Source organism: Pistacia vera, unplaced genomic scaffold (assembly GCF_008641045.1).
Source record: "Pistacia vera cultivar Batoury unplaced genomic scaffold, PisVer_v2 Contig1268, whole genome shotgun sequence".
NCBI classification, from domain to species: domain Eukaryota; kingdom Viridiplantae; phylum Streptophyta; class Magnoliopsida; order Sapindales; family Anacardiaceae; genus Pistacia; species Pistacia vera.
Genome location: NW_022195323.1, coordinates 191,231 through 212,814, shown reverse-complemented (window position 1 = coordinate 212,814; position 21,584 = coordinate 191,231). Strand labels below are relative to the sequence as shown.

The window sequence follows — 21,584 nt, the reverse complement described above, 5'->3', positions numbered from 1 at the left end:
ATACAAAATAAAAAAAATTTCAAACCTTTTGGTTAAAATTAGGTTCCTTTGGGACACTATTATATCATTGTCTTATTCTACTCTAAAAACTCAAAAATATATTTATTTTAATATTCTTAAAATTTTAATTTAATTTTATTCGACTCTTAGAATATTAATAATTATTTTTTTGGTAAAAGTAATTTAATTTTACTTTAAAAAAAAAAACTATAAGTTTTTATATTTACTGAAACTGTCATGACATCTGCTCTGACAAACGTTTTACCCGTTAATTTTAATTTTTCTTTTAAAAGTAGACCGTTTGATGTAATAACCCCTCGAGAACCGCATCAAATAACCCCTCGAGAACCGTGATCACAAAGGTCCGACGGTTCGCACTTCGCAGATTGCGCCGTTAAAACCGAAGCCGTCGTGCAACCGTTGGAGTCGTATAAGGAATATTTTATTTCAAAAAGTAGGAAAGTATATATAGTAATAGTATATACTCCGCTTTTAATTTTTAAATTAATTAATAATTGAAAAAAAGAAAAAATAATTACAAAAGCGAATCTCCTCACTAGGTTGTTCGGTGAAAGATTTTTTTCTTTTTTCTTTTTCCCTCTGTTTCTCTTCAGTCTCTCCTCCACTTTTGCTTCCAATAATGTCTTAACACCAAACCCTATAAAACGCTTATGTATCAACAAATATGTCATTTATTTTCCCACCTCATACCCTCGTGAACTTCAGAAATCCCCAATTACTCCTCTTTGTTTTCATGTAAATATCTCTCAACCTACACAACAATATCTTCAAATCTCAGTGCATTCTCAGCTCTTAATGGAGATTTTTCATATACTCCCCTGATTATTAGTGTTCAGTTACAGAATTTTTTTTCCCTTTTTGGTTTGTTTATTTAAATTTGGCACGATTCTCGAGTTATTGAGAAAAGGAAGATCTTTAAATTTGTCGAAATAAAGTTGGATTTATTTATGCTTTAGGTGTTTTGGAGATACTGAATCTTTATTAAAGGTAAATTTTATCACAAATAGATTTGATTTCTAATTAAGGTGTTGTTAATTTGAAGTTTGTGGTCCTCTCTCTTAGTTCATGTAGTTTCTTTAAGCTAACAACAAATTTAATTTGGCAGCACTTTCTTTGCTCTAGAATACTGGGCCAAACATTCCTAACTTTTACTTCCGAAACTGAAGGGTAAGTGATTCCAAATGCTATGCGATACTGTTTTTAATTTGTTAGGTAGTGGTAGAAATCTTATATATCAAGATTTACGTGCTAGATTGAGATCTGGTTAATTTGATTTTGTTTTTCTATTTCGTATGAATTACACTGCCATACTTTCCGATATTGAGTATTTAGAATTTGTGTGAGTTATCCTTACATGGTAAAATATTTTCCGTTTTATGTTATAGAGCTGCGTGTGTTTGTTTCAAACCACATAGATTTGGTTTCATTCTGTCTATTACTGGGAAATGCTTATTGTAAAGCATTATTGTTAGTTATCTCTACCGGTAATTGAATTAGGCTTGTCAATCTGCACTTCCTGTTTCTTAGTGAATTGCTGCAGTGTAGAACTGGGGATAGTGTTTGTTTGATGAGAATGACTTATTGGAGAAATTGGGTATATGTGTCTAAGTTATTTGAAGCTCTTTGATGGAGTTATGGTCTATAATTAAACTCTCAATTACTTGGTGAAACATGCTCATTTTATTTAACTTCTTCACCTTATGGTTTTATCATTATTATCCCTTTTTCCAGGTGAAAATTGGATCAATATATGAGGTGTCATAATTTATACACCAACAAATTTGTGTCGGTCAATAATATGACCTTAGCTGCAGTTGGGAAGTATATATGCTGAGCAAGGAAATGCTGTCAGCTTGCATTCAGCTGGAATGAAGAACTCACAGGTTCTATGAAATATTTTTCTTATTACTGGTTTTATGTACAATCTCTGGCTCATAAATTTATGTTTCTCATTGTTGCTTGAAGTGGTTTCTTCTTTTATGAGTCTTGAGTATTCACCATTATTTGCCACTGTAATGCCGGGACCTAAATTTTGCTGCATGCCCTTCTTACTCACTAGTCATCCACTTTGAAGTATTATTGGTTCTTTATACTAATGGTTTATATTTTTCTCAAACTCTCATAAGATCCCTTTAAATATGTCCAACATTCTTAATCTGGTGGTTTTCTCTGTGAATCTCAATTGCAATGACTGAAGACTTGTTACTTGTTACTGAGATGAAGCGACTTATTTACAGAGTACACAAGAAATACAATCCTCAACCCAAGTTTCACATGAATCCCAAAATGATCAACAAAACAACCAAACAACAGAAGCTCCTTTGGCAGACTCTGGTTCAATATCTGCATCAAGCAATGATGGAAGAAAAGTTTCACGCCAAGATATTGAACTTGTAAGAGGATTTTTTTCTTTTTTCCTTTCAGTAGATCTTTTTTTTTTTTCCTCCTTTATGTTATTTGATTTTTTAAGGCGCTTAGCCGTGTTGTTTGTTTCTTTGGAGATGATAGCTTTTGTAAAAATTGTTGTTTTAGGTCCAGAACTTAATAGAAAGGTGTCTACAGTTGTATATGAATAGAGATGAAGTTGTTAAAACCCTCTTGACTCGCGCGAGGATAGATCCTGGATTTACAACTTTGGGTAGGATCCTCAAACTCCTTCTTTCCATTCTTCTTAGTGAGAATAATGTAGGCTATCATTTTATCAATTGTAATGAGTTTTAATGAGATTAATGTTGGTTTTATTTCTTTTCATTGAATTTCATTAAAAGATAAAATGGCTTTGAGGCTGTGTTGCAGGGTACACCATACCATCATTTTTAAAATCTCGTGTAATGAAATATATTTTTGGTTTTCTTTGGAAGAGGTGTTGTGTGAAGTCAATATTATTGTTGATTTATATTTTATTTTCAAAACAGAAGGAAGAGGTCTAGTCTGACATAATTTTTCTTATCATTCTTGTTAATTTAGTGTGGCAGAAGTTGGAAGAAGAAAATGCTGATTTCTTCAGGGCTTATTACATTAGACTGAAGCTGAAGAAGCAAATTATTTTATTCAATCATTTGCTTGAGCATCAGTATAATCTAATGAAGTATCCAGTACCTCCAAAGCTTCCATTGGCTCCCATACAAAATGGGATTCATCCCATGCCTGGTAAGTTCTTTATAACATGTAATCATTGCAAAAAGCACTTACATTTGGATAAAAGTTGAACTCTATATATGTATGACTTTATAAGTACGTTAAATTATACTCTTGTTAGAAAACATGTCAGACATAAACATAACTCAATAAAATTTATAGATGCTTTTTAAGTCTTCATATGCTATATCTTCAGAATTACTGATGCTTTTAAACACTTTTGGCTGGAAGGCTAATATAAGTTAAATCTGGGAGGGTGTGCAGAGTAAGTGTTCATTTATGCAAAAAAAAAATCATGAGTTTGTCTTTGCTGACAACCCATGTAAGACCATGGCATATGTCAAAACTATTACAGATGGCCAATTACCAGTGCTGGTTCACAGTTTAGGGTGGTAAGATTCCTTTAAAACATCTCAGTTATCATTCATTACAAGTAGATATTGTAGGTGTGCAGAGTAAGTGTTCATTTATGCAAAAAAAAAATCATGGGTTTGTCTTTGCTGACAACCCATGTAAGACCATGGCATATGTCAAAACTATTACAGATGGCCAATTACCAGTGCTGGTTCACAGTTTAGGGTGGTAAGATTCCTTTAAAACATCTCAGTTATCATTCATTACAAGTAGATATTGTAGGTGTTGAAGATCTCCCAAACATTTTTTTGCTCAATGTGGTTCTTGGATTATTTTATGTGATGTAACATTTGTGTTGGAAGTTGTGTGTTTGAATGAGAGTTTAAGTTAGTAGTGATGCCTATATCATTTGCATGTCTAGTTATTTCTGTTCTTGTTCATTATTATTAATGTTTCTTTTAATCAGTGTTATTGGTATTCAACGCCTCTTGTTTGCAGTGCAGTTAACAACTTACCTATGGGGTATCCAGTGCTTCAGCAACCTCCAATGCCAGCTTCTGGTCAACCTCATCTTGACTCCATGGGTTGTGGAATCTCAAGTTGTCATGTGGTCAATGGAGTACCAGCACCAGGCAATTTTCATCCTATGCGAATGAATTCTGGGAATGAGTGAGAATCTTACTGTCTGCAGTAAAATTTCTGATATTTGGCATTTGTTTCATGTATATGAATTGCCCCTTGATGATTTATCCAATGTGTATCTGCCTTTCTCTTACAAGTTTATCACATTTAAACTGAAGAATAGTTACTTATGGAATAGAATTCTGACTTAGTTCATGGTCATTTTTGGAAGTTATGTTCCATGATCATCTTGTTGTTAGGGCATCGAACGATATTCCAGTAGAAAATTTTCCACTTTTACTGAGCATTCAATGTTTTATTCAGTTTGTTTTTGCGTTTGAACTGTATGTTATCTATAGTATGCTTGAGTGATACTCAAGTTTTGGAAGGTCAAAATGTTAGCAGTTTAATGAAATACTTATTGCCATTGTTCCTTTTGTTTTTTTGGAAGTTTTGCTAAGTAGCTGCTTTTCTTGTTGCAGCATGGTTATGGACAACAGTGCAGCAGAAGTAGCTCCCGTTATTCCTCCAAGCAGTGGCATGTCATCCATGTCAGAGATGGCTGTGAGTCCTACATCAGTGGCATCTAGTGGCCATTTCCCCTTCACTGCATCAGACATGTCAGGAATGGGTGTAGACACTTGTGCACTTGATACAACATTCACATCTGATGTGGCTAGTACAGTGGGGTTGCAGCTTGTACCGGATGGTGGAGCTGGAAATTCTAGAGACTCCCTTAGATCACTGGATCAGATTCAGTGGAATTTTAGCCTCTCAGATCTAACAGCGGATTTGTCAAACTTGGGGGGTATGTTCTAGATCCAATTCAGTGTAGTGGTAGATATGATCAAGATTAAAATCTGGTGTTGTTATTTAAACACATTTGTACCCTAACCCATTGTGGATAATGCGTCGTTTTATGCTTTATTATTTATTTTAGTCATCTGTAATTTTTTTGATGAAATGTTTTGCCTTATGATTGTTTGGTGCTTTTGCAGATTTAGGAGCTCTGGGAAACTATCCTGGTTCCCCTTTTCTGCCCTCTGATTCAGAACTTTTGCTTGATTCCCCAGATCAAGACGACATAGGTAATGGGTTATGTAGAATAATTGTGAAAAAAATAATCACATCACTTTTCAATTTTTAAAGCAAAGCACTTGAGAGTTCCTTCCTGGCTTTTTCTTTTTTCTCTATGATGAAAGGTTTAATGTATCATTGGTAACAAACTAATGGGTCTACCTTGTTTCAGTGGAGGACTTCTTTGTTGATTCAGTCCCGGGACTGCCATGCTCTCAGTCGGATGAAGAGAAATCCTAGAATAAGGTGAAGCTATTTTCTATTGGAAATTGGTAGGATAGGAGAAAGTTAGAGCAATAAAATAGTCATTCATCAATCATCATCAACATAGTGGACAGGCTGCTTTTGTTATCATTAACAAATGTGATCTCTTAAGCGTTGTAGTAATCTAGACTAATTGATATTAGACTGCAATAGGGAAAAGTAGCCATGTTATTGTTGTAATTTTCTTACTTTTTTTACCAGATTGTGGATATCAAACTGTAATAAATGGGAAAGGTGAGGACCATTTTCCTTGATCATGTATTATGCGTCGTTACCATTTAAAATCCCCTTGATTATTTGACCTCACTAATGTTCTACTTCTACCTAACATGTCAATTTTGCGAATTATTAAATTTTAATTTTCAATATATGATTTTTTTTTTTTTCTTTTTTTGCGACTTTAATTTGGAAGAATGTTTTGAACTTCCCTTTTGCCAAGTTTAGAGCAGACAGTAGTTAATAGCTGTAATTGTGTTCACCCTTTCAAAATAATCCGCAAAATTAATGTCCGGCAGCCCTGCATGCATACCTAATTAGATTGGTCAAGCCAGACGGCCCAGACCAGAAGGCAGGGAACTTAATTAATCTGCCAAGTTTGATGANATGGCCAATTACCAGTGCTGGTTCACAGTTTAGGGTGGTAAGATTCCTTTAAAACATCTCAGTTATCATTCATTACAAGTAGATATTGTAGGTGTTGAAGATCTCCCAAACATTTTTTTGCTCAATGTGGTTCTTGGATTATTTTATGTGATGTAACATTTGTGTTGGAAGTTGTGTGTTTGAATGAGAGTTTAAGTTAGTAGTGATGCCTATATCATTTGCATGTCTAGTTATTTCTGTTCTTGTTCATTATTATTAATGTTTCTTTTAATCAGTGTTATTGGTATTCAACGCCTCTTGTTTGCAGTGCAGTTAACAACTTACCTATGGGGTATCCAGTGCTTCAGCAACCTCCAATGCCAGCTTCTGGTCAACCTCATCTTGACTCCATGGGTTGTGGAATCTCAAGTTGTCATGTGGTCAATGGAGTACCAGCACCAGGCAATTTTCATCCTATGCGAATGAATTCTGGGAATGAGTGAGAATCTTACTGTCTGCAGTAAAATTTCTGATATTTGGCATTTGTTTCATGTATATGAATTGCCCCTTGATGATTTATCCAATGTGTATCTGCCTTTCTCTTACAAGTTTATCACATTTAAACTGAAGAATAGTTACTTATGGAATAGAATTCTGACTTAGTTCATGGTCATTTTTGGAAGTTATGTTCCATGATCATCTTGTTGTTAGGGCATCGAACGATATTCCAGTAGAAAATTTTCCACTTTTACTGAGCATTCAATGTTTTATTCAGTTTGTTTTTGCGTTTGAACTGTATGTTATCTATAGTATGCTTGAGTGATACTCAAGTTTTGGAAGGTCAAAATGTTAGCAGTTTAATGAAATACTTATTGCCATTGTTCCTTTTGTTTTTTTGGAAGTTTTGCTAAGTAGCTGCTTTTCTTGTTGCAGCATGGTTATGGACAACAGTGCAGCAGAAGTAGCTCCCGTTATTCCTCCAAGCAGTGGCATGTCATCCATGTCAGAGATGGCTGTGAGTCCTACATCAGTGGCATCTAGTGGCCATTTCCCCTTCACTGCATCAGACATGTCAGGAATGGGTGTAGACACTTGTGCACTTGATACAACATTCACATCTGATGTGGCTAGTACAGTGGGGTTGCAGCTTGTACCGGATGGTGGAGCTGGAAATTCTAGAGACTCCCTTAGATCACTGGATCAGATTCAGTGGAATTTTAGCCTCTCAGATCTAACAGCGGATTTGTCAAACTTGGGGGGTATGTTCTAGATCCAATTCAGTGTAGTGGTAGATATGATCAAGATTAAAATCTGGTGTTGTTATTTAAACACATTTGTACCCTAACCCATTGTGGATAATGCGTCGTTTTATGCTTTATTATTTATTTTAGTCATCTGTAATTTTTTTGATGAAATGTTTTGCCTTATGATTGTTTGGTGCTTTTGCAGATTTAGGAGCTCTGGGAAACTATCCTGGTTCCCCTTTTCTGCCCTCTGATTCAGAACTTTTGCTTGATTCCCCAGATCAAGACGACATAGGTAATGGGTTATGTAGAATAATTGTGAAAAAAATAATCACATCACTTTTCAATTTTTAAAGCAAAGCACTTGAGAGTTCCTTCCTGGCTTTTTCTTTTTTCTCTATGATGAAAGGTTTAATGTATCATTGGTAACAAACTAATGGGTCTACCTTGTTTCAGTGGAGGACTTCTTTGTTGATTCAGTCCCGGGACTGCCATGCTCTCAGTCGGATGAAGAGAAATCCTAGAATAAGGTGAAGCTATTTTCTATTGGAAATTGGTAGGATAGGAGAAAGTTAGAGCAATAAAATAGTCATTCATCAATCATCATCAACATAGTGGACAGGCTGCTTTTGTTATCATTAACAAATGTGATCTCTTAAGCGTTGTAGTAATCTAGACTAATTGATATTAGACTGCAATAGGGAAAAGTAGCCATGTTATTGTTGTAATTTTCTTACTTTTTTTACCAGATTGTGGATATCAAACTGTAATAAATGGGAAAGGTGAGGACCATTTTCCTTGATCATGTATTATGCGTCGTTACCATTTAAAATCCCCTTGATTATTTGACCTCACTAATGTTCTACTTCTACCTAGCATGTCAATTTTGCGAATTATTAAATTTTAATTTTCAATATATGATTTTTTTTTCTTTTTTTGCGACTTTAATTTGGAAGAATGTTTTGAACTTCCCTTTTGCCAAGTTTAGAGCAGACAGTAGTTAATAGCTGTAATTGTGTTCACCCTTTCAAAATAATCCGCAAAATTAATGTCCGGCAGCCCTGCATGCATACCTAATTAGATTGGTCAAGCCAGACGGCCCAGACCAGAAGGCAGGGAACTTAATTAATCTGCCAAGTTTGATGACTGAGATAAAACTAACTATTTATTCTGTGCGTTTTAAATCACATCAGTTTCTCGTATCATGATTGGAATTTGATAAATTGAGTGAGAAATCCACTTCATCTCATGTCTCATGCCAACCACATTAACACAAGGTGGAACCAAAAATATATGTTTGCAGGGTCAATTTTTTTTTTTCAAATAATATTTATTTATATTATACCTTTTTGAGTAAAATATCTATAGAAAGATTTTAGTACTCTTTTTGGTGAGAAATGGCCCGGCAACATTCCTTCCATTACGCGGCATTCAATTAATGAAAATCAATAAATGCTCTCTAACTTCTGTAGAAATTCTTACTTTAATCTAACTTCTTAGATTTGAGTCTAAGATGATAATTTAACTGGTTCAAAATGTCACTATCAGATATTAATAATAGAATTTCAGATGGTCGGTTGTATACTTTCTTCTTAAGAATTGTGTCGTTAGTCTACTTGATTTATTGCATTTAATAATTTTTCCTATTCAGTTTCTGTATTCTCCAAATCCCACCACATAAAATCTCTGTATTAGGTAAATTAACTGTGAATAAATAATTCAATTATTATTCTTCAAATTTTTATTCGATAATAATTATAGCCCTTTTCCATCCATTGATGCTGCTTGATTTGACCAGTTGCCATATTTCAAATTTTCTTAGTCTTAAAAAGACAAAGGAAAAGAGACTGCAACGCCTTCTCAGAAATTTACTTAAATAGCCACGTGTGCGTGTATTATTTGTTTAACAGGATTGAGTTACAGACTTTTCTCAGGGATCAAAATGGAGTTATTTTATGGTCAAACGATTTGCGCATACCAAGGTTTACCCGGTATCTAAAAGGTTTTAAAATGATAAACAGATACTTTCCATTATGTGCCTATTTGTTAACAGTGAAAAGACTAAAATACCCTTAAAGTTTAATATTTTAGTTTTTTAAAAATTTCTAAAAAACCCATAGGTTTGCTAATTTAACTAAACACCCCATATATAAAATGTTTGTTAAATGATAAAAACAACCCCACCACCTTCGGCCAGATTCCGGCTACCATCGCCGGAATCTGACCAGAAATTGCGTTACGACACAGACCCCGTCGGATTTGTGTCGTAACGCACCGATCTGGCCTTTTCCAGCCAGATCCGTGGCTGATCTGGCCAGAAAGGGCCAGATCTGGCCGTCGACGCAGCAGATGGAGTTTTAAGGCCACGACGGCCAGATCTAGCCGTAGATCTGGCCTTTTTAGGTCAGATCCGTGGCTGAAATGGCCGAAAAAGGCCAAATCTGGCCGTCGAGGCCGCAAAACTCCATCTGCTACCTCGACGGCCAGATCTGGCCTTTTCCAGCCAGATCAGCCATGGATCTGGCCGGAAAAGGCCAGATCGGCGCGTTACGATACAGATCCGACGGGTTTATGTCGTAACACAATTTTCGACCAGATTCCGGCGGTGGTGGCCGAAATCTGGCATGCGGGTGACAGGGGTGTTTTTGTTATTTTATAAATTTTTTATATATAGGGGTATTTAGTCAAATTAGCAAACTTAGGGGGTTTTTTAGAAATTTTTAAATTTATAAAAAACTAAAATATTAAACTTTCAAGGATATTTTAGTCTTTTCACTATTATCAAACGAAAATCACTAACAGAACATGATGAAAGGTACCTATTTATCGTTTCAAAACCTTTTGGATACCAATTTGTCATTTCGATAAACCTTGGGTATGTCTAAGTCGTTCTCCCTTATTTTATTAATTTTAGTTTCCTCATTATAATTTTATGCCACTTGTTCCATTCAACTTTCTCCTTTTAGTTGCACGGTTCATACAAGTGCCTATATTATTTTTCTCTCTGTTAGGTACCTTGGTTGTGACAAAAATATATTCATTCATTTTCTACAGACTGAGACGGCTTTAGTTTTAATGAAAACGAATTCGCAATAGGACTCTAAATCGTTTACTTACCATTTTCATCGGTAATCAAATTTACTGAAAGAAAATTATTAGTTTTAGTCATATCATAATAGAGTTAGAAAATCGAAGAATTACATAATATATTAAATAAATAAATTTATTACTATTCCCCTATCATATGTGGATTTGGATGTCAATCAGATCCAGTTGCTCCTAAAATATACGAGTATGGAAGGTGACTTTTGTAAGTATTTATTTCTTGACCTCATTTTGTAAAGTCTTTCTCCTACTATTTTCATTGTTTATATCTCTGGTTGACTTGAAGAATTGGATGACCAACTTAATACTAAACATCTTATTTATTAATTATTTTCTTTAACAACTTGATTAGATGAATCCCAATGTCACAACTCACATTGGTTCAACTGTTTCTATTACTTTCACCTTTCATGTTTTCATCTACTCCTCCCCCTCGATTTTGTTAGCTTATCTCGGACCCATCACTAAAATATCTAATAACACTTTAAATTTTGAGATATCGTTCATTTTGATTTTGATTTATCCTTGTAAAAAGGAAACATTGTTATGGATATTGGGTCTCTTCATTAACGTAAATCATAATTATATCTAAAAAACTTTCAAATGTGTAGTTCTATTTTTGTCCCCGTAGGCCCATGTCGATCCCACAGTCCAATACAAATTGTACGTAAACAATTTCTTGGAGGGTGGCGGGGGTCTTGACTCTTGTTTTCAGTCGACTCCGTCTTCTCTCTGTTTTTCTCTTCTATTTTAACACGCTGACAGTAACTGCCATTAGAGACTTCCCCACGAACTTTCCTTTCAAAACTCTGCATTTACTTGACCATATTATCTTGTTTTTCAGTTCTTTAAACTGTATCTTTTAGTTTCATAGTTCATAAGGATAAGAGTATGTGTAACTTTTCTTTCTCTCCGTGTTCTTATAGTTTCTGTTTGCCTTATGCGAAGAACTTTTATTTTTATTTTTGAAAGAATGGAAAATACTGTTTCAGAAATCCTTTAGAGAGTTGGTTTTTTTCTTTTTTCTGTCCCGGAGAACAAACCATATTTACATAAAGATTTTTTCTAATTTTCCTTATTGTTTTAGTTTTCTCCTATACTAAGAGAAATTTTACAATGTTTCATTGTAATGGCAGAGTTCAAAAGTTTAGAATTGATCTTTGCAATACCTTTTCTTATTCTCATCTTTGGGATAATTATAGAATATTCTTTTGTTGAATATGTAACTTCCCTTATACGGTTCCTTTAGTGAAACGAATTCACTTCTTAAACATGCTTTTGATTTTTCATAAATGTTTCAGTTTCTCGCAAGAGAGAAGCATAATTTATTAGTTAATTATGTATCACAGTAGAAGTAAAAAATAAAAATAAAAAATGGTTTGGTGTGATTTTATTTATTTATGTTTAAGTTAAGAGTTTGTGTTACAAATTTTGTTGAACTTTTGCAGGGCGAAGGCACCTAATAACTTTGTTGATGCGAAAAATTAAATACAAATCGGTTTCATAGTTGACACTGGAAAAAAAATTGTAGCAGGAAGTTATGACCATGGGGCGTGTTAAATTCGTAAGGTTAGTTTCTTTGGGCTGCACCTCTCGTTTTGTTGGTTTTTTTTTTAATTCATTCACAATGTTATACAGTAACAGAATTGAAAAAATTGCCAAATTCAATAGCATAATCAATTAGTTAATCACAGTAGTATAAACCAGACTTTCGTTATTCATGTTGACCGCAAGATTTTAATGGGTTGGAACATTCAGTCATCCTCTTCTGTGTTGCTTACTGGTGATTCAATTTTGGTGGCTTCTGATCAGTTTACTTTTCCGGTGAAACTTGGCCTATGCAGTTTTCTTTTCTATATCTATTCTTTTGTTTTTTTTTTTCAGGTTTGAAGATTGGAGTTCAGAAAAATCTGAATCAGAGAGGCAATTATCCTTGGAGAATGGGTTATATTCAAGAAGGATTAGGCCAACTATAAGTGCTGTTATTGAAAGTATTCAGAGAGGCTTCCAACTGGGATCTGAAAGAATTAAAGGCTTTAAGAAGCCATTAAATTCTCATGTTAATCAGTCAGCAAAGGAACCTGAATCTGGAAAGAAAATTCTTGACCCACAAGACTCGTTTCTTCAACGGTGGAACAAAATATTTATGCTCTCTTGTGTGATTGCATTGGCCATAGACCCATTGTTCTTTTATATCCTAGTGATTGATGGAAACAATAAATGCCTTGATTTGGATGTGACTTTAGAAATCACTGCTTGTCTCCTTCGTACATCCGTTGATATCTTTTATATACTTCATATAATATTTCAATTCCGCACTGGGTTTATCGCCCCTTCTTCTCGAGTGTTTGGAAGGGGCGAGTTGATTAATGATCCTACGGCTATAGCCAAAAGATACTTGACCTCCTACTTCATTGTTGACATTCTGGCAATTCTTCCGTTACCACAGGTTTGTGTTCTTTTTCTCTCGCGCTTCTATTGGGAGCGACTGTCTGTTTAGAGAGGAAATATTAAGTTTCACTGTAGGTAGAACATGATTCTTTTATTTTGTAGAAATTCTTTGAGGATTCCTACAGACTAGTTTTGCCATTTAACAATGCTTTCTTTCTCAGGTGGTAGTTTTACTTATAATCCCCTCTACGAAAGGCCCAGTTTCATTAATCACAAAGGAGATGTTGAAAGCTGTTATTTTATGCCAATATGTTCCAAGAATTGTTCGGTTTTATCCATTGTCCAACGATGTCAAAAGAACTTCTGGCATACTCACTGAAACAGCAGAGGCTGGAGCTGCTCTAAATCTCTTTCTTTATATGCTAGCCAGTCATGTAAGTTTAATTTTGACATTTTTTTTTTTTTTTTTTTTTTAAAAATCTGAAGCACCATCTCTAAGGGATCATATAGATTTTCTCATCATTGAAAAATGTGACATGTCAGATAATTGGAGCCATTTGGTACTTGTATTCAATTGAACGACAAGATAGCTGCTGGCGTGAAAAGTGCAAAAAAGATCAGACTCAGACTGAATGTAAACTTGATTGGTTGTACTGCCAGAAAAATCAATCAAACGCTGTGTTTTTGAATAATTCATGCCCTTTTATTGATCCTGATGACATAAAGAATGAATTCAACTTTGGTATATCCATTGATGCTCTTCGGACAAGGGTGGTTGAAGAAAGGGATTTTACAAAGAAATTCTTTTACTGCTTTTGGTGGGGTCTGCGTAATCTTAGGTTTGTGTACATGTGATATTCTAATTTGTTAGAATCCAATGATTAAATGTTGATTTAAAAAAAAAAAGAGGAAGAAATGAAAATAAATTTACATTGAAATGGGTGTGTGAAATTTGCCATTTATGTAAGTTGTAATTTGCTATTTTTTGCAGTTCTTTGGGCCAAAATCTAAAAACAAGCACCTTTGTGGCAGAGATTTTCTTTGCTTTCTTCATATCAATCTCTGGTTTAGTTTTGTTTGCTCTACTTATTGGCAATATGCAGGTAATGCCTCTTTTATTTTTATTATTTTTGTCTTTTGAAATCAATGCTTTGAGCATGCGGTGTGCATATTAGATGATCGACTGTAAGCACAAGTTCACAGTCCAGGATTTGATGAAGTCAAGTGCTAAAAATTGTTTCTTCTGCTTTTGCAGAAATATTTGCAATCTAAAACTGTTAGAGTAGAGGAAATGAGAGTGAGGAGACGAGATGCAGAGCAGTGGATGTCTCACCGTATGCTCCCTGAAAATCTGAAGGACCGAATTAGAAAATATGAACAATATAAATGGCAAGAAACAAGAGGTGTTGAAGAAGACACTCTAATTCGTAACCTTCCTAAAGATCTCAGGAGGGATATAAAGCATCATCTTTGTTGGGATCTACTCAAGAAAGTGAGTGTTTTTTCCATAACCTTCTTGAAAATAAAAAATACCTACTTTATAAGATATTTGTTTAAAGATCAGCTAAAACGTTTTTCAACACTTATTTTAGGTTCCAATGTTTGAGAAAATGGATGAGCAATTATTAGATGCAATGTGTGATCGTCTGAAGCCTGTCCTTTACACGGAGAAGAGCTTCATTCTTCGCGAGGGGGATCCGGTTGACGAGATGATTTTTGTCATGAGAGGCAATCTAGTATCTACAACCACTAATGGTGGAAGAACTGGCTTCTTTAATGCTGTTTATCTCAAAGCTACTGACTTCTGTGGAGAAGCTCTTCTTACGTGGGCCTTGGATCCCCAATCCTCCTCCAATCTTCCCACCTCGACTTGGACTGTACAGGCTCTATCAGAGGTTGAAGCCTTTGCTCTCATGGCTGAAGACTTGAAGTTCGTTGCCTCTCAGTATCGGCGTCTTAACAGCAAGCAGCTTCAGCACATTTTCAGGCAAGAACTCAAATAATGTTATTTCTCTTTTTTCTCTTGGATAACGCCATGATACTTATAGAACTAACTATTAATTGGAGGACGATTCCGCCACAAAAATTAAGACCTTTCTATAAGACGTACAAATTTCATCTTGCCCTTAGTAATTTGTGTGGAATTAAACATAAATAATAATTGATGAAAAGAAGGCGAAATTGGATTTGCTAATCCCTGATGCCATCATGTGAGATAGAGAAAGACTAAAAATTACTTAGCTGGCTCTATTGGAACTGCGGGTTTTTCTAATTTTATTCATTTTTCTTGATTGTAAAGATGGTTCATAATGGGTCATATTGCGGTGATAATGCTTTCAGGTTACACTCGGTACAGTGGAGGACGTGGGCAGCACGTTTTGTACAAGCAGCTTGGCGCCGGTACTGCAAGAAGAAACTTGCAAAATCCTTACGTGAAGAAGAAGACAGATTTCAAGATGCTCTGGCAACAGAGACGAGCTCTACAAGCCTTGGTGCAACTATCTATGCATCAAAATTTGCAGCCAATCTACTGCGACCATTGCGGCAGAGTGGTGGACGCAGCACCAGATTGACCCAGAGGTTACCACCACTTATTATACCTCAAAAGCCTGCTGAGCCCGACTTTACCGCCAGAGACTTCTAGAGAGGTGCAATTGTAAAGTAATTTAGTCTTTAGTAGTTTGACCAGATTTTTGTCTTATCACGTAAAGTTACAATGTAATAAGTCTGCGTATATAATAAATTTTAATAGTATCAGGTTTGAAGCAAGCTGTGTCTTTTACCGTTTATCTCTCTGCCTCTGGAACAAGCTCCATTGATTCTTGAACAAATTTTCATTATAAATTTACTTCCCCTTTAATTTTACATGCCTTTTGTCTAGTTTAATGGGAAACCAGTATGATCTTTATATTGATAATTATGGAAGAGAGAAATCATAACAGTACATAATTACTGTCAATTATTTCATCGAATGTGTTTCATTAAATTCAAATTGAAATTTTTTTCATTGAAGATTGAGTAGTCCATCCCAGGACACAATTTATTTGGTACATTTATATAATGCAGTAGAATTTCGGCTGGCAGGGGCAGTGTTTTCCGATGATTAGAAGATATATTCAGCAATAGCCCTGCATCAGAAAATATGACATTAGAATCTTTCAGTTTCATACAAGCGCAAAAGACAGAAAAGGAGGGAAAGATTACGTGGAACAATCAGTTGAAGAATCAATTGGAGGGAGAGAAATGGGGACACCACAACTTTTGGGAATTTGAGGGATACGATTTTTATCATATGTTCCAGCAATTGCCAGTGCTTTCTTAAGGCATTTGCAAATAGCTTGACGATCACCTTGAGTTTTGGCCTCATCGCTGATAGCCTTAGTACCTGAACAACATGATGCTGAGGGCTGGTCCGTGTTACTTTTAATGAAACCAAGGCAAGGGACTAGCCCTTGGTTAACAGTAGAACATGACGGTGCAGTGAAGGCTGACCTTGAAAGTAATAGGAAAATGGCTAGGAATCCAATTAAGCGATTCATAATTGGCCCAACTTAATTATTTTATTTGCTGGTGGGGTTGATAATATGTAACTGAGGCGAATATATAGACAATTAGATATGCTTGGGCAATCCAATGGTTTGATCAGTTAGGTCTCTGTGTTTGTTACATGCAAATCTCATGATTTATGATTTCAACTTGAATAAGCAACTTCCATCTTAAGATTGAAATGTGCATGAATTAATACTTGCATGGTATTAGGGTTGAAAAGGCTTTTCATCGTGCAGGCCAGGGATTAAATTTGCCATCATGCATCTTCTACGCGCTTATAATATCAGAATATTTGCGAGCCAGAATACAGGTATTAAATATAAACTGGCGGTACAGTCCCTGACAGTGAACGAAAATAATTTTTTTTTTTTCAAAAAACAAAGAGCACCATTTGGCTGAAAAAGCACTTGACAATTGATAACTTTCTGTGATTCCTCCTCCCCGAGACCTGTCCAAAATTGTACTTGATCGGCAAGGAAACGAGATTGTAATTCTACCAAATACTATTAACTATTTCAGTGTGATAAACTTTAACACAATACTATTATTAATTCTATCAAATATTTTGTCCAGATTTAAAATTTTTTATTTTTTTATTTTTTATTCTTAAAATGATATCGCCAAACTTTAAAATGTAATGAATCATGCCATTAACTGCACAAGACAGAGCATATTGAACAGTTTCTATTTACATACTGATTAACATAAATCACATTTCTATATCATGGCTTTGACGAGTTACGAGCTGAAGATTTGATGTCAGTGCCACGCTTCGAGTACACAGATCCTCCAGCAGGTACTTCAGTAGGGGAAGCCACCGTTGCATTTAGGGGTTGAAAGTTAGTGTTCCCAACAAACCAGTAGAGAGCCCACTTCAAATTGCAGAGAGTGTATTTGAGAGCTTTGGTCCAATTTTCTTGCTTATTGAAGCTCTGTGTGATAGAGTAATTTTCAACTTTGTCATTTTCAATCCTGCATGATTTGTCCATAATCATAGGAAACATTTAGAAGCATGAAAGAAGAAAACATCTAATCATACTTATTTGCTCTATTTTTAGAGATAAGAGAACTTACTTGTATGGCAACTTGAAACATTTATCAGGTGGAATGTTATTTTCTAGGTCTTTAGAATATGCAAACTCAGCGAAGTGCTTCAGACATGTCAAGAACAATGTCATTGCTCTGTCGTAGCGAGTGCTCCAAAACAAATTCACCGGACCAAACCTAAGATATTCTCACATCAATTAACATTCAACGATAAGAAAAATATGAAAAACTGATGAATGAAATAGAGGCATGGTCTCTACATCCAATCTAAGGATATCTCCCTGAATCTCTGCTATATCACAGCTATTTCTATCATATAATATTAATATGGAAAGTAATAATTTCTAGCCAAGCGTAAGAAATTATCTTTTGAGTATCAATCAAGTATATTTAGATAAAACTGCACTTTATACACCATGTAACAAATTAAAACATGCACCACATTCAACCATAACCGACTTACACTTCCATCAACTTAAAGAAATCCAAATCAACACCAATGCAGTAGTTAGTACTTACAGTTCATAAGTACTGTTGCTGCTGTCCATTATCCGTGGGTAGCTCCCCATAGGAAGTATTTTTATCCGATAGCTGAAGGTTACTGATTAAGGATATCACATATCCTTTTACAGCAGAATTGGATAGAACAATTTAAAATGCATAGTTCTGGTTACTGAATGTTTCAGAAAAATAGAGCTTCTCCAGTAAATTGGACAATTAACACTGATGCATTCTAGTTACTGAATGATACAGTCAAATTTCATCCTTTGTAAAAATTTGAGAAATCTTGGCATGATGACTTCAGCAACAAAAACAGTAAATTCATATTAAGAGGTAAGCACCATGCTAAAAAGGCACACCCATCTACATAGATGGGTATACACTTGTATGTGTACGTATTCTGTACTAAACATCATCAACCATAAGAGGATAACATGAACAATTAATAGAAAGCAGAAATCAGTAATGCTTCATTGAAAAGGATACTGAAACTTTGGACGGAAATACTGGCACATTGTGTGGAGGAGAAGGCAAGCTTGGCCCCAGGCAGCATTAATCTCATCCCATTCGACCTAAATGTTTCCACAGAAATTTGAAAGTATAATTTAAGCCTTAATCCAATCTATCTGAAAACATCTTGCAGGAAAATACAGAACAGTGGAATATGATACAAAGAACAAATGAAGGAAGCAATCCCCCTTTTATGCGGTCAATAGTTATATAAAGATGTATGCAGCACCATTTATTTCAATTTTATCAAACTATAAACCCAACGTATAAGTATTTCAAACTGCGGTATGCCAACAAAAGGACAACATTTCCATTAGCAAGCGAATGAAAATTCTCAAAAGATTTAAAAGAAATGATCTCTTCTCTTACAGGAATTTTAGGAAGTCGTCCAAGCCGAAAATTATTGATTGTTCCAAATTCTCCATCATGAAAGATGGGGAAGGCATCATTCATTACATTGGTTTTCTTCAACAACTCTAAATGTGCTTGCGAAACTTCAATTTTAGCTGAGATTGCATCTCTCTCTTCCTGTTAAGAGATAATTATTTAATCACAGAAGATGTCAGTAAAAGCAAATTGAACCCATAGATGATGAGCGATGGTTTTAGTGTAAAAACTTCTATAAATGTTATATCAAGATGATAACAGAAGTGTGTATTCTCCAACCATAGAAGATCAGCATAACAAATGACCTATAAGAAAACAATTAACTATATTTACCAAATCAATCTATTACGATGTGGTTGAATTAATGTTCTCATATAACTATTAAGGATAATTTGGAAGCCCCATTACGAAAAGGAACAATGAAATTATTATTGTAATGATCAAATCCCTAGGAACTTCTGAAGTCAATTTAAACTAATTTGCTATTGGAGGACAAAAATGACAGGGAAGACAATCAAATCACCTGATAAGCAATCAATTGAAATTGAAAATTATTGAACTCCTGCCAATACCTGTCAACATTTAGTTTGAGAATCATGAAAAAGGAACAACTACCGATCACAAGGTTCTATCAATATAAAGTGCATGTCAACTACAAAAAGAATGAACTTAAAGAGTAATTAAAAGAAGTAGAGAGCATCACAGTTTATATTGATATACAAACACAAAGTGGGGGCTGTAAATGGCATGATTAGCCAAAGAGTATCTGTTAAAGAAACATACCGCTCTTCCAGTTCCTTAAAACGTTTAGATTTTAACTCCAGTTCCTTCAGTTCAGCATGTACTTCTGCACTCTGCTTCTCTGTTTCTTTTATTGCTGCTTCAAGTTTTCTTTCTTCTTCCTCAATCTAGAAAGCATCAGGAGAAGATAAATAATTTTTGTACTCAAGATGCAAAACATTTCAAAACCTATTCGTGCTGATATCAATTAAACATAAATTAGGATGCTGAGATGTAATCCTAATTTAGAGATTTAGCCTTTCACTTCATTCATCATTTTGTCCAGCTCCTTGAACAATATATAGTAAACTAGAATGTATATTCAAATGATTTGTAATAATGAGCCGACCATGTCTTTTCCCAAATACCACTTGCATTTTGTCAAGTATATTAATCATTACAACAACCTTATGGATTATTAATAATTAATATACTTATGTTTACAAATGCAGGAATGAATCATATACATCAACAACAATTTCCAAGTATGCACCTTTAATTTCTCCTTGAGAAAATCAGCCTCACTAAGGACATCTTGTGACTCCACTTCCAAGCGCTGAAGGCAGGCTTCATATGCTTCAATGTCCCTTGTTACATCTTCAACCTCCTTATCAAGTTTATCAGACAACACCCTCATGCACTCAAGACATAAAGGTTGCTCAACCTGGAAGGAGACACCAAGATTGTAATCTAAATACTTTGAAACATCAACATCGGACATTAACAAGAAGCTCAAACATTAAAAGAAAAGTGCGAAAACCAATATAAAAAAAAGTTGTGGATACCTGTGTCTGGGTTTTGGCAATCTCAAAAGCACGTTTAAGGACAGTTATAGTTGAATGGAAGCCAGAATTGTTTGGCTGTAAAGGACCATTTGCTCCTCCTTCTGGTGACAGTAATTGGGCCCCACTTCCATCAGACGGAGACTCAGACTTGTACACAACCACAAAAGATTCATCCATTGATTTTCCAGACTGGCCCACATCAGGTTGGCTAGCTGCACTACGAGGACGTGGAGGTACCCCTTGCAACTGAAGCCTTTGTTTTGGCAACACAACAAAAGAATTATCCATCCTGGTTGAACCTAGCACACTGTTGGCCGCATGAATTGAAGAGCCCTGCATTGCTGCATGTGTCCATCCAAACTCATTGTCAATAACACCAAGTTTATTCCACTAACGACATTTCAAGATATAAGCCTGAGTGCTACTGCATGTTAACCCAAATAGATTGCACTCAATTGAAATCTGTTTATGTATACGATGACATTGCAAATAGCTTATAACGGAATAGGATTCTCAGCTGTATATAGGTCTACGACTTAGAAGAGTTAAATCTAAGTACTAAAACCTCAATCGCCATTGTGACAAAATTGGAACTTATAAATACGGTTATAAGCTAAAATTCACATAAAAACAATGAAAACAAGGAATTCATATCGATGACAAAAAATAATTCGACTAAAAATAAGTCAACATTCAACAATTGATTAATAAAAGCGCCAAATATAACTGATTAATGATGGCTAGTGGTAAAATTAATAGCAGGAGAGAGAGAAAACCCTAACTGGAGCGAGCAGAGTCGTTTAAGTATTTGTCGGCGTAAGAATCGGCGCCGACGATAGAAAGGGAGTGGCGACAGTTCTGGCATGCCCATCGTGGTAGATTTGGATCCACAGACAAGGTCCGACCCTTATCCGTAAGGTCTTCCTTCTTCATCATATCTTTGTTCCTCGCTGAGATCGACGAAATTAAATTCTAGTCATTCTCTTTTATAATGATCGGGTAAACTAGTTTGGTTCGGATTTTATTTATACCCGATATCCATTCTATCCCGCATCGTCTAAGATCTCGGATAGAATATGCCATGTCAGCCAAAGTGTTCACTTTCGTGGGAATGGGACCTACAACGTACACGTGTGAAGTAATAATTCTGTATTTTCGAAAAAATATTAATGAAATTATAAATAATTATATAAAAAACAAGGGAGCAATTAGGGCTCTTATGATTCAT

At 35.1% G+C, this 21,584-nt stretch overlaps 4 protein-coding genes across 4 annotated transcripts; 3 read left to right on the top strand and 1 right to left on the bottom strand.

Annotated features, from left to right (window-relative positions):
- The first annotated feature begins 574 nt into the window (after positions 1-574).
- Positions 575-5,781, top strand: LOC116121315. Its single transcript, XM_031407267.1, has 10 exons — positions 575-1,008; positions 1,127-1,188; positions 1,753-1,904; positions 2,259-2,414; positions 2,554-2,659; positions 2,989-3,171; positions 4,017-4,182; positions 4,617-4,942; positions 5,133-5,222; positions 5,384-5,781. The coding sequence occupies exons 3-10, from the start codon at positions 1,890-1,892 to the stop codon at positions 5,449-5,451; spliced, it is 1,110 nt and encodes a 369-aa protein (XP_031263127.1). The 5' UTR covers positions 575-1,008; positions 1,127-1,188; positions 1,753-1,889; the 3' UTR covers positions 5,452-5,781.
- LOC116121411 lies at positions 5,701-8,155 on the top strand. Its single transcript, XM_031407371.1, has 5 exons — positions 5,701-5,709; positions 6,309-6,556; positions 6,991-7,316; positions 7,507-7,596; positions 7,758-8,155. Exons 1-5 carry the CDS (start codon positions 5,701-5,703, stop codon positions 7,823-7,825), a joined length of 741 nt encoding a protein of 246 aa, XP_031263231.1. The 3' UTR covers positions 7,826-8,155.
- A 2,974-nt stretch (positions 8,156-11,129) lies between these two features.
- LOC116121323 (cyclic nucleotide-gated ion channel 1-like) lies at positions 11,130-15,566 on the top strand. Its single transcript, XM_031407279.1, has 9 exons — positions 11,130-11,295; positions 11,855-11,975; positions 12,291-12,855; positions 13,019-13,231; positions 13,341-13,636; positions 13,789-13,900; positions 14,053-14,289; positions 14,390-14,784; positions 15,138-15,566. Exons 2-9 carry the CDS (start codon positions 11,947-11,949, stop codon positions 15,439-15,441), a joined length of 2,151 nt encoding a protein of 716 aa, XP_031263139.1. The 5' UTR covers positions 11,130-11,295; positions 11,855-11,946; the 3' UTR covers positions 15,442-15,566.
- A 1,406-nt stretch (positions 15,567-16,972) lies between these two features.
- On the bottom strand, positions 16,973-21,351 carry LOC116121331 (beclin-1-like protein). Its single transcript, XM_031407292.1, has 10 exons — positions 21,139-21,351; positions 20,357-20,697; positions 20,065-20,235; positions 19,575-19,699; positions 19,315-19,363; positions 18,774-18,932; positions 18,381-18,466; positions 17,913-17,984; positions 17,421-17,570; positions 16,973-17,318 (listed from the first exon to the last, which is right to left on the bottom strand). Exons 1-10 carry the CDS (start codon positions 21,290-21,292, stop codon positions 17,069-17,071), a joined length of 1,557 nt encoding a protein of 518 aa, XP_031263152.1. The 5' UTR covers positions 21,293-21,351; the 3' UTR covers positions 16,973-17,068.
- Between the last annotated feature and the right edge of the window lie 233 nt (positions 21,352-21,584).

Bases quoted from the DNA above. Each gene is read 5' to 3' on its own strand.
- LOC116121411 (XM_031407371.1), top strand. The intron at 6,557-6,990 runs GTGAGAATCTTA...TTCTTGTTGCAG, and splicing joins CGAATGAATTCTGGGAATGA to CATGGTTATGGACAACAGTG. The intron at 7,597-7,757 runs GTAATGGGTTAT...ACCTTGTTTCAG, and splicing joins CCCAGATCAAGACGACATAG to TGGAGGACTTCTTTGTTGAT.
- LOC116121315 (XM_031407267.1), top strand. The intron at 2,415-2,553 runs GTAAGAGGATTT...TTGTTGTTTTAG, and splicing joins CACGCCAAGATATTGAACTT to GTCCAGAACTTAATAGAAAG. The intron at 4,183-4,616 runs GTGAGAATCTTA...TTCTTGTTGCAG, and splicing joins CGAATGAATTCTGGGAATGA to CATGGTTATGGACAACAGTG.
- LOC116121323 (XM_031407279.1), top strand. From the start codon at position 11,947: ATGACCATGGGGCGTGTTAAATTCGTAAG. The intron at 13,901-14,052 runs GTAATGCCTCTT...CTGCTTTTGCAG, and splicing joins TACTTATTGGCAATATGCAG to AAATATTTGCAATCTAAAAC. The intron at 14,290-14,389 runs GTGAGTGTTTTT...CACTTATTTTAG, and splicing joins GTTGGGATCTACTCAAGAAA to GTTCCAATGTTTGAGAAAAT.
- LOC116121331 (XM_031407292.1), bottom strand. From the start codon at position 21,292: ATGATGAAGAAGGAAGACCTTACGGATAAGGGTCGGACCTTGTCTGTG. The intron at 20,236-20,356 runs GTATCCACAACT...GTCTCCTTCCAG, and splicing joins TTGCCAAAACCCAGACACAG to GTTGAGCAACCTTTATGTCT. The intron at 19,364-19,574 runs GTATGTTTCTTT...AAATGTTGACAG, and splicing joins TTTAAGGAACTGGAAGAGCG to GTATTGGCAGGAGTTCAATA.